The 11,121-nt window shown below is 40.2% G+C and overlaps 1 protein-coding gene across 4 annotated transcripts in view; it reads right to left on the reverse strand.

The window, feature by feature from the left end:
• The window catches only part of GOSR1 (golgi SNAP receptor complex member 1), a 32,145-nt gene extending 21,353 nt beyond the window's left edge, over window positions 1–10,792 (reverse strand). For 2 of the 4 annotated variants that reach the window (XM_033004828.2, XM_033004827.1), the window contains exons 1-6: window positions 10,714–10,792; window positions 10,104–10,212; window positions 8,382–8,469; window positions 8,040–8,147; window positions 6,791–6,882; window positions 6,528–6,602 (exon numbers count right to left, since the gene is read on the reverse strand). In XM_033004828.2, coding sequence (XP_032860719.1) covers window positions 6,528–6,602; window positions 6,791–6,882; window positions 8,040–8,147; window positions 8,382–8,469; window positions 10,104–10,212; window positions 10,714–10,744 — 503 coding nt within the window. In that variant the 5' untranslated portion in view covers window positions 10,745–10,792. Of the gene's footprint in view, window positions 1–6,527; window positions 6,603–6,790; window positions 6,883–8,039; window positions 8,148–8,381; window positions 8,470–10,097; window positions 10,213–10,713 lie in introns of all 4 variants that reach the window. The other 2 variants (XM_033004826.2, XM_033004824.1) reach the window with 1 other exon arrangement.
• Between the last annotated feature and the right edge of the window lie 329 nt (window positions 10,793–11,121).

The raw sequence follows: 11,121 nt of genomic DNA on the forward strand, positions 1-11,121 counted from the left end.
TTAAATCCTGAAATGCTTGGCTGATTTTCACGTTCTTTTATTAAGTTATTTATACATAATATCAATACCCAGGAGAGCATCTTCCTTCACTGCCTGCAAGCTTTGAACTTCCCCAAATTCCCATTAAACTACTTCAATAACTTGCTCATACAGTCATATAATTACAGTCACATAATAAGCAGTGAAGTTTCTTTTCTTCCAGAAGACATGAACTGTCTCCCTCGTTGAGCAATATTTACTATTAAAATAAGAAAATGGGTAAGTTGTGCTCAGTCTGGTGTTGCAGTTAAGTATATGATATGCTCATGCCTCATATTCAGTCTGGGACTGTTACAGCGGAAGCCAAGCCAGACACTTATGAAGTGGCCTTGTGTTGTTCTGCCATGAATCTTCAAGAGGGAGATTCTGCCAGCAGGCCTGGAAATAAAACCCACTCTATTCCATGCAGAGTTAAGACTAAAGGAAGGAATCACCGATGCGTAACTGCAATTGAGAAAACTCTGAAGCAATAGGAGACCGAAAACGAGAAAATAGAACCGTGTTTTGAAACAGGATTATAGTGTAAGTTGTTGTGCCTCTTTAAATAAGCTTTTGCAATACCAAAAATCCTCCTTGTTCAAATACCTTTCTTGAAAACCATTTTATTTGTGCTGCTCTCAGATGGAGCATATATCCCTGCCAAAAAAGTCCATGTTACAGATACTCAGCAGTAAGTCGGTTGGTAAGGTAATGACCCCAGTCATCCCAACTGGCTAGCCAAGGCACTAGCACACACTTTTAATGCAATAGTTTCTCAAACTTCTTTATTCTAGAAACGAAGAAAACAAGTGAATGGTGTTAGGGAAAACAGTGACACACCATTGCCACAGCTCTTGCAATTAATGGCCAGCACAGAAACACTTTAACCCAGATTCCTCAATCTCTCCTTGCACTGTATCTTCCAGTTCAACAGACAAAGTGCTGCAGCCTTCCCTTACTACTGCACAGCAAGGCTGCAGCCAAATTACACCACAGTCAGTGCTTCTTGGCAAATAGTCCAAACCGAGGCCATGGATGGCGTGTATTGTTCTTTCATAGCAAATCTGTTTTGTTTTTTCATTGCTGCTATAAAGCAGAGAAAATTATTCATTATCAAGTGCTGCTTCAGTTAAATCTGTATTAAAATTAAGAGAATGGAGCAACAAGAACATCACATTCTGCTTTGACATGAACAAAAAAGAAGTTTAATTTAGAGGCAAGAATTGCAATTAAAATAAAAAAAACAACAAAACCCTTCTTGGGCATGACTACAGTGAAGCTCAGCAATTCTGAGGCTGCAGAGCTGGCAGTCAGCAGGCACCCAGGGAAGAAGCTCATCACACTCCTCCCTCCCTGCTGCTTCCCCAACCACCTTGGGAAGGAAAAAGGAATTAGCGAATTAGCTGTTTTTCCTGTAGTCTCTTTCTCTCCAAGAGAAGATGAAGGGGATGCAGTGATGAAAAGCCAGATCAGCTACTGCCCAAGCATCTGTGTGTCCTCCCCTGCGATTGGGGGTGAAGGAGGGGATGGAAGGGGAGACAACAGCAGTTTTCTGGTTTTAATCCAATGCTGAAGGTCCACTGAAATCCACAGGAACCTGAGCAGCAACAGCACAGTGAATGGAAATGTGGGCATGCAGGGCAGAGAACAAGGATACCAAATGAAAAGGAAATTAAATTAACATAGAAAACTGGAAGCTTTTTCCCAAAAGATCAACACACCTGTAATCAAAAACCCTGTAAGGTGTCTCTGCATCTCATTAAGCTGACTTCTCTATGTAAATCAGTACTGAAGTGAAAATTTGTAAGCAACGTCAACATTTAGAGTAAAACCAGGCAACAAGTCACTCCCTCTATTAAGATCTGAACTGTATTATGAACAAAGTTTGAAAGTAGTTTCCGGGTGATTATTCTCTACTGAATGTGGCCATTTCTGCCCAAACAACAACAGGAAATTTTAAATAGTTCTGCTGAAAAAAAAAAAAAAAAAAGTAATAATAATAGTAATAAAAATATTTAGTACTCCAGATTACTTCACATATATGAAGTACTGCACAAACATTAATTTATCCTAATCATCTCCATGAATCAGGTATGTATTATTAATAGCACCGTTACGCAACTGCTGCAGATTCCCGTTATTTCTTTTGCTCACTTATCTTATTTCTCTTTTCTCTTTCACATGCAGAACACATCCTTCTCTGATTTGTTTGCTCTCTTCTTTTTCTCCTTCAAAGTTTCTCACTCATCTACTCTGGTACCCCTATCCCCTCTGTTCCCAGTGCTAAACTTTTTAATACACACAGGGGTGTTTTATGTCCTTAGCTAGCCCAAACACTTTGAGCTGTTGATCTCATCTACCTGCATCACTTACACCTGATACTCTATCTAAGCTGAAAATTTTTTTACTGGATAAAGTGATAGCCAGCAAAGCAACACTCACCAGAAACATGCAGTCATCTGACAACGATTAAAAACACAACTAATGATATCTGTACCAGCACAGGCACCTGCTTTACCACCAGCCACTTCCTTTGGAAAAGGATAAATAATTTTTGATCACTGGAGCTGACTAATAAAGCAAGTCATACAGTGGCCCTACAATGACAGAACAGATCTACTACAGCAAATGCTGGTGACCTCTAAGTGGTCTAGTTTTTATCTAGTTTTACAAGGAATTCATCACAGGTAATAAAATCTGTAATTTCTATCTAAACCTTGGAAGCCTTCACCAGTTCTTACACAAATTCATCAGTATCACCCAATACCATAACATTCACACACTAACATAAGGGAATTTTTCACTTGTGTGCACACACAGTATTGCAAATTTAATCAAAGACCTTAGTCCCTTCTTTGCTGACTTAGACTAAAACTTATTGATAACTGCAGAATTTCTCAGGGCAAACACTAACTTGACAGGATTCTTTCCTTTGAAGCAGCACTTTTCAGAGCAGTTTTTAAAATGCTAAGCTAGATCTATTAATCAAAATTGTTTTCCTTAGATGGAAAACAGTATTACAAGAAAAAGGATGACTTGTTTACCTCCCTGGCCAAAAGTATACAAACCGGAAAGATGAGACAAACACCTTTACTGAATGGCACAGACTCGAGTCAACAAGCATTCAAAAACCAACTGCAATCATGACCTCACTAGATTTGGCATTTCTTTATGCATCTGACATGCCAAAAGATCTGAAATATTAGGTAAAAATATTAACAGAGAATCAATATTGAACAAGACCTGTCTTCCACCCTCATTTTAATGGATAGGTGTTAAAATTCTTATTAAAAAAAAATGTAGATATTGTTTTTCTATCCAGAGGTAGGTAAAACTAGCCTTGAATTATCTGTTTAGATGTTATATAGGAAGCTGAGTGACTCAGAAACTTCATGCCTGCTAGCCGCAGTCAATAAAATTTCAAGACAAATCTCCTTTCTCAATAAAAGTCAAAATCAGCCAATTTATAAAGTGAATTGAACCAGCAGCGAAGCTTTCAGTCAAAGAGAGAAGAACGTGACGTGCTTTCTCTAAGTCTCCAGAAGTGGGGTGCAGCAGCGCAGAGCCCCCAGCCCGCGGGCTGCCCCGGCAGCTCCACGATCCTGACGTGGAAGTGCACAACACCCCGGTGCCAGCAGCGCTGACACAGCAGCCAGCCCCACCCGGGGAAAGCGAACCCAAATGGATGCACCATCCTCACAGCTTAATGGACAGCAGGTTTATGTATTACAGGCAGAGCAAGGGTTTGCACCGTGCTTCAGCCGTTGCAATTCCCTTGGTGCTTAATATACGTTGGATCCTTTTACTCATCAAATTTTTGTACTCACAGATTTTATTTCCCCTCCTTTTTCACAATTACCAACATATGTAAAATTAAGACAGGCAGATTCTCCTTCGTTCTTCTTCCAGAAGAGATGATGTTCAAAATGTGACAGGAAAATAAAAAGGCAGATTTGGCCAAAGAGGAGAGGTCCAGCTTCTCTCCAAAGTCCCTCCCAGAGAAGAACTTTCCGGCTCTCCTCCTCTCACTCCCAAGTGAGATACCACTACAAACAATACCAGCCAGGGCTGCCAGCATGCTTTTTAAAGAGCATTCACTGAAAACACCGCCAAGAGTAAACTCAAGTTTCTGCTTCCCCTGTCTCACATGGTAATGCATATAGAAAAAGGTTGACAGACAAGTCTGGTACTTTGCAGTGGGGTAATAGCTCATACATTCTCCATTATCAGATCATGGAATAAATATGTAATAGGTTAAACTACTTAATATAATAAGTTAAGCAGGGTTCAAGACCAAGTGAACGCTCCAATAGCTGATACAAATATATCATTCCTATGGTATTATTTCATTACTCTGCAGCATATAATAATATACCTGCAAAGTTTACATTCCCATCTCCATTCTTCAAGCTCTTTTTATAGGTTTCACAACTTCACTAAAAATACATTTGAATTTTACTGCTGTGTCTTTGTGACAATGTATATATATTCATAATGTAGTTCAATCAATTAGTCTAGCACCATATCTTACTGCACTGCAAATATTCAGCATTAAAACTCACACAAAGCTTGTCAGCTTATTTTAGGAGCATGTTTGGTGTAATCTGCCAGCTCCTAGTGATTTCTTGGGACCTTTTGCTAGCTTTTACACATTTTTGGCAGTAATAGGTCATTAACTGCTTTCTCAGAAGACAAATATGTTGAAACTCTTTAATATTTCCTCTGCCAATATCTCTTTCTGAGCTTACTGATTCACAATTCAAAAGTTCTGAACATCTTGCAAGCTTTGATTTCTCGCCACAGTTGTCTTCTGCTTCTGTACCAGATTTCTTTATACACCTTACAGTTATCTCCACTTTGCAGTAGTATTCCATGATTAGTTCTAGCCGTTTCCTAGGGATCCCCACTTCACACTTATTTCTTATTTTCAGTGTTGTGGGAGTTTTTCAAAGTCCTGACATTTAAAAAAAAAAAATCACCTAGAAGATGGTTTAACTGTTTCTGAAACTGCTTTATTTAATTCTATTTTTCATGTATTTTAGCCTAAAAACATACCGGAGCATTTAGCATGTTTAAAGAGATCAAAGTAATCAATGCCTCAAGAAATGCTAGGCTCAAATTCTGAAGACAACTGCCAGATAATGTTTATAAAATGGTTAAAGTTTTCCTCTCTTCACCATTTCAAACTTTTCAAAACAGCACACTCAGAGGAACATCAGTTTCTTAGAAGCATATTTTACAACTCCAGAAATATTTTATCTGTAGCCTTCTTTAACGGAATGCCAAAAGTATAGAAGTATTTACCACCCCTCCAACAATAATAATAAAAAAAGCAAAACAAAGCCCCTTAAACACAACATCTAGAAAGAAAAAGGTTTACTCAGATTAACTGACATTGATTCTTCAAAGTACAACATTTCAGGTAACATTCACCTACAAAATGTTAAGATTGGGGTTTTTTTCCTGAAAACTTTATGTTTCCTAATCACGTATGTTTAATAATAAATTCAACCTAACAAGAGTCATTATTCAAGCTTTAAATCAGTTAATTTCTAAGTTTTAAAGATACTAAAGGAAATTGGGATGAAATGGTGGCAATCCACAATCAAAAGGCTTTTTGTGCAGTTCTGGCTAGAAGTTTAAGTTAAAATTAAGACAGCACATTTGAAAAAGCCACAGGTAATTTTTTATTTATTTATTTTTTAAAATGAAAGCCTGCCCTCTTGTGTAAGACTGAGGTTTAGCATAACAACAGTCAAGAACACAGGCATGATCAGTGCTGCTTCTTGCCTAGCTACAGAACATGAACCTTCCAGCGCTCTTCCTTCAGGTTATGCTGCTATGAATGGGGAACACACAAAGCAGCTACTCATAATCTAAGGCCCTCCCTGCAACAAGAATAAAAAGAAAGTGCCTTCTATTTTGCTTGTTATCTTGGCCAACAAAAACTTGCAAATTGACTGTAGCTTAAATGCACAGGTAACTTTGGAACTAATCTCTTTCATCACCTGTTGTACACATTCAGTAGAGACAAAAGGAAAAAAAGGTGCTTCTCTGTCTGAATCTGACAAAGTAGAAAGGGAAAACCAGCTAAATCATTTGGACTTTTGGTTTTTAATCCTTTTCTTAATCCCAGTTAATATGCTATAAAGGCATCTACTTCCTTAAGAAAGGCCAAGCATGAAGTCTGAGTCACAACTGACTTGCGAAAACCCACTGAAGACAACATATAGATGTCACTTAGAGTTGACAAGATCCTAAAGTCAAAATCACTACAAACTACCATGACTACTACCTATTACACGCACTTCACAGTCAGCATGAGAAATAAAGTTTATCCAGCTGCCTAAGTAGCAGCACTGTCACAGAATACATAGTGCAAGGCATTCACTGTGGACGTATGCATCTACAAAAGGACAAAGCTTTCATGCATACTTGAAATTAAGAATGTTTCATCCCCCAGAAAAGTCAGGCACCTCCAACATAAGTAAATAACAAGTAACACCTACTTTCGAAGGTGTTCGTGTTCCTTCAGGAATAGTTCTGTTCTTCTGTTATTCACACCAGACCCGCTTTTATATGATCTAGAACCCAACAACAAAACAGAATCTTATCACAACCTTAGTACGAGTTTTGAATTCAAGTAACTTTTTTTGCTTTACTCAAAGTACAGATGAATAAGCTATGCCAAATATTCTCCTACAGGAAGGTTTCTCCCTTCCCTCTCCAAGGACAGTCCCAGGCCATTGTTACAACACACAATACAACTTACTCAATATCTTTTCGTACTGATCCCAACAGATTCTCCCTTTCTCGTATTGCCAAAAAGTTTGCTTTGGTTTTGTGGAATTCGTGTGTATAATCCTGTAATAAAACAGTTATTCCAAAATTAGGATCCCAAGATCAATTTAACAACACTATACACTCAAGTAAGATCCAGACAGCTTTTAAAATGTTAATTGTTCTGTAACACAAAGTGCAAAATCAACTTAGAAAATTAACATCAAAAATACTTGGAAGTTAATGCAAAGTATTTTTAAAACTCACTGCTCTTACAGTAGTTGCTAACCTTTGATAGCTACAGCTAAGGTCACAGAGGGAAATCTACTGTAATTCCTTCTCCCAGTTTCATATATCTTCACCTTTCTGATGAATTATCACTTTGTGTTGGAATTTCCCATTACTGGTTGAATCAGAAGCCCTAGTAAAACCTGCTTATTTGGTGTGGTGAATATGTTCTTGCGTTTATTTTTTTAAGTTACACCAGATGAAAAAAAAGTCTTTTCTGAACAGTGAAGACAACTTTTTTTTTTTTTTAATGTTTAAGTTGCTGTTTTACATTTGAAAACATTTCAGGCAGCTAATACTTCTCAAAAAACAATTTAATTGGTGACTGGTGTCCACTAAAACTACTGTAAACATTTAGCACTATTTTTCTTAGAAATTATATGACTTTTACAACACTATGCTTTTTACAGCATGTATTGGACACATACAAAACAGCAATCAAACTGTATACGACCAGCCACTAAAACATGCATTTTTAACATTACTATGCCATGAAAACATCACCAGTTTGAAACACGGTTAATTTATAACACCAATTAGTAGCTTTAGCCATCATATTTTCTTCAACTCCCTTTAGCAGTTTAGATGGTTTTAGAGTCATAAGTGTGATGTTCCCCCTCATATTGCTATGTGACAGACCACACAGACAACATAGCTCATTACAGTACCTTTCCCCTTTTGCTATAGTAAAGACACCTACACAAGACGACATGCTTTACTGTTCTCTCTTAGTCTTGTACTAGTCGCCAATACAGCATAAAAAATGCTATTTTTTTAAACTCAGAGTTCACTGATTGGGGTGTCTGGAGAGAAGAAAAGTGAGATGGGATTGGTGGCATTTAAATCTTCTTGTAAGACATTCAAGCATGCTGTGATATCAACACTGCTAATAATTGTTCCAAACAAAGAAACAAAGAAACAAAATAGAAGTGGGAAGGACATGTGTCTATTACCTGCAGTATGTCTCTGTGGCGCTGTAACGTATGCATCAGTGCAGCATTCAGGGAAGGGACTCCTGCACTATTTGTGTATTCTGCCATTTTGTCATTTATTCCAGTAAGCTAGAGGAAGAAAAAAAAAAAAACCAAAATAAAACAAAACACAAAAACATGAAATAGCTTACTCTTGTAAGAAAATTACAATGCGCAAGTTAAAGGAGCTAGCTCTAAGGACAGATGTATACCTTCAGAAACACTTGTCTAACAGCCACACTAATATTTCCTAACATTCATCACAGAAACCTGTACTGCAGTATTTCATAGATGCTGAAGTAAAACCACAATAACTTGAATTACCTTTCCCAAAAGTTGTTCAATCTCCACAGCCATGGTCTCAAACATTCTGTCCTGGCTTGACCCATTTAAGAGAGGAGTTGTGTCAGAGCTAAAGAAAAAGAGGAGCAGTTATTGAAAAGTACATCCTCTTCCAATGAATGCAAGTAATAAGGAAACACTAGTGTTAGGTGTTGGCAAGCTCCACTACCCAGGTTTCCCAGAGAGATGAATTAAACTCAGAAAAATTACATTTTCTTATCATACAGGCCTTTAACTCTTATCTGAACTAATGACATAGTATCACCTGGGGAAAATACAACCTCTCCTTGGAGATATGCCTGACACCAAACACTCATCTACAGTCAGAATGTCTCTAGCACCAGTGCCATTCTCTCCCCAACTTTTAAGCTTGATTTATTTATTTATTAGCAGGAAGGAACACTGCAGTATTAGCATGTTACACCAGCTACATAATTACACCTTAATAGCAGTGTTAGGACAACCCACTGACCTATTAAGCAGTCAGAGTTCTACAGAGCAATGCAAAGCACAAAATTTATCACAATTACAGTTTCATACAGTACACCTTCCCTATATGCTTCTTAAGATAAACTAAAACCACAATGAAAAATCCTATCTAAGCAACAGAACAGAAGCACAATATGCCAATCTGCAGAAGTATGACAACTAACACCTTTCAAGAGACTACTCCTTGTTTTGGTAATCTACTGTAACTACAGTAAGAGAAGTAAGTTTTGCATAGGACAATAATTAAAACAATTAGATTACATGACAAGGAACAGCACAGAACCAGAAACAAGAAAGAGACTAGGGCTGTGATTCAAGAGTAACATGATTATTCTTGAGGTGTTCTCAGGCTTCCAGAATCAGAAATTAATGGAAAGTTTCAAAATTGATTCAGTCATCAAAATAAATAAACAAAAATATCAGCACACATACATACAGTAGTCACATTCACAACTGATACACAGTGGTGGGACCCACAGTTAGTAATCAAAGAATGGCATCTTTTAAAGGTTGCACAGAGGGACAGAGAAGTTGATAATTAGTGCTGTGGAACTGCAGGGAAGACCTCAGCTCTGGCCCATAAGCTAGAGAGACTTGCAAAGTTTTATCACATTAATTCTTCAGTCAAACACAAATCTGCCAAAAGCAAACAGAAACTACTCATTCATATATATATATATACAGACATTTATGTATTTATCTAGTTCAGATAAATACAACCTTGAACCACTCACAGCTGCTCAGTGCTCCAGTTCCCTTACTATTAAGACAGGGATTACAAACACCGCACCAACCCACCTGGGAGGTAGGTGTAAGGCTAAATTCCCCTAATACCAAAGTCCCTGAAGACCTCCTACTGGTTTAATAGAAGAAAAAGTGGAAAATACGCTGATGTAGTGAGTATTAAAAAGCCTTATCATCAGTTCGCACACCAACCCCACAGTTACAAACTGAAGTTTAAATTCAGCTTCTCCTAGTGACATATACGCTCTCACAATGCATCACTGCAGCCCACGCACCTTTCTGACTCACATGCCAATATCACTCAATATTGCATCAAGACCAGCACCACAGCACCCAAGAAGTGCAGGAATGAGCTTCTTAAGCAGCTAAGCGTAAAAGCCACAGGTGGGACTAGCATGAAGCAAATTATAAAAATGAACCAAGTACCACACACAGCATTTAAAACATAAAGAAATGGGCTAGTACCTATACCTGTCGCGCCTTCCGTCTCGGGTGCTGCTGTAGCTGGTGCAGAGTTTGCTGAAGGAGACCAGCTTCAGGTCCAGCTCGTTCTCCAGCTGCCTCGCCTGCTTCCTGAGATCTGCACAGGGCGGCCCAGGGCAGGGGAAGAAGTCACAAACCCGCACGGTGACCCCACGCCTTCGGGGGACGCGTTTTCACGAGATGCTTTCGAGCAGAGCTGGCACAGACCGCTCGGAAGCCCCAGAGTGGGGACCCCTACAGAAAAGGGGGGGACTGGCAAGGGGGGGGGGGGGGGGGGGGGGCGCAGATGGGGGAGCACCCCACGCTGATAGGAAGGATGAACACGTCTGAACACCCACAGGTCCTATCCCACGCGACCGGGAGAGTCCGACACGGGGTGTCACCCCCCTCCCCGCGGGGCTCCGCCGGGCACCGACGCCTCATGGCTGAGGGGCCGATGGGGCCACCGCAGCCTCCGGGCGCGGGCGGCGCCGGCTCCCCAGAGGCGTGGAGAGGGGACTCGGCGGCGGTCCTGCCCTGCCGGGGTCCAGGTTGTGCCCCGGGACAGCCCCGTGGCGGGCAGCCCGACCCTTCCCCACCGCCCTCAGGCCCCACTCGCCTTCCCAGTAGTTGCTGCTTCCCGCCGCCATCTTTGTTGTCCAACGTCAGCCGCGGCCCGGCGAGATCGCGCCGCCGAGAAGGGCGAACCAGAGCGTCTGCACACGGCGGGATGGGCGGGCCTCCCGGGGCAGCGCCCCCTAGCGGCTGGGCGGCGCCTCTCCCCAGACCCCCCCGCCCTCCATCCCTTGTAGAAAGAACGAGACAACCCCAGTGGACATCAAAATAGTTTTATACAGATTATTGGTTCTCAGTATACAGGTGTAAAAAAAAAAAAACAAAACAAAACAAAAAAAAAAAAAAAAAACAACAAACAGAGGGCCCGGCTGAGGGCAGAGCCAGGCCTCGCCTCACACCGCCCCATCCCGCTTCCAGGAAAAGGCGATTGAAGTCCCTTTTAAAAATGTAC

The sequence above is a fragment of the Tyto alba genome, unplaced genomic scaffold (genome assembly GCF_018691265.1).
Source record: "Tyto alba isolate M040663 unplaced genomic scaffold, T.alba_DEE_v4.0 Super-Scaffold_19, whole genome shotgun sequence".
Taxonomy (NCBI): Eukaryota; Metazoa; Chordata; class Aves; order Strigiformes; family Tytonidae; genus Tyto; species Tyto alba.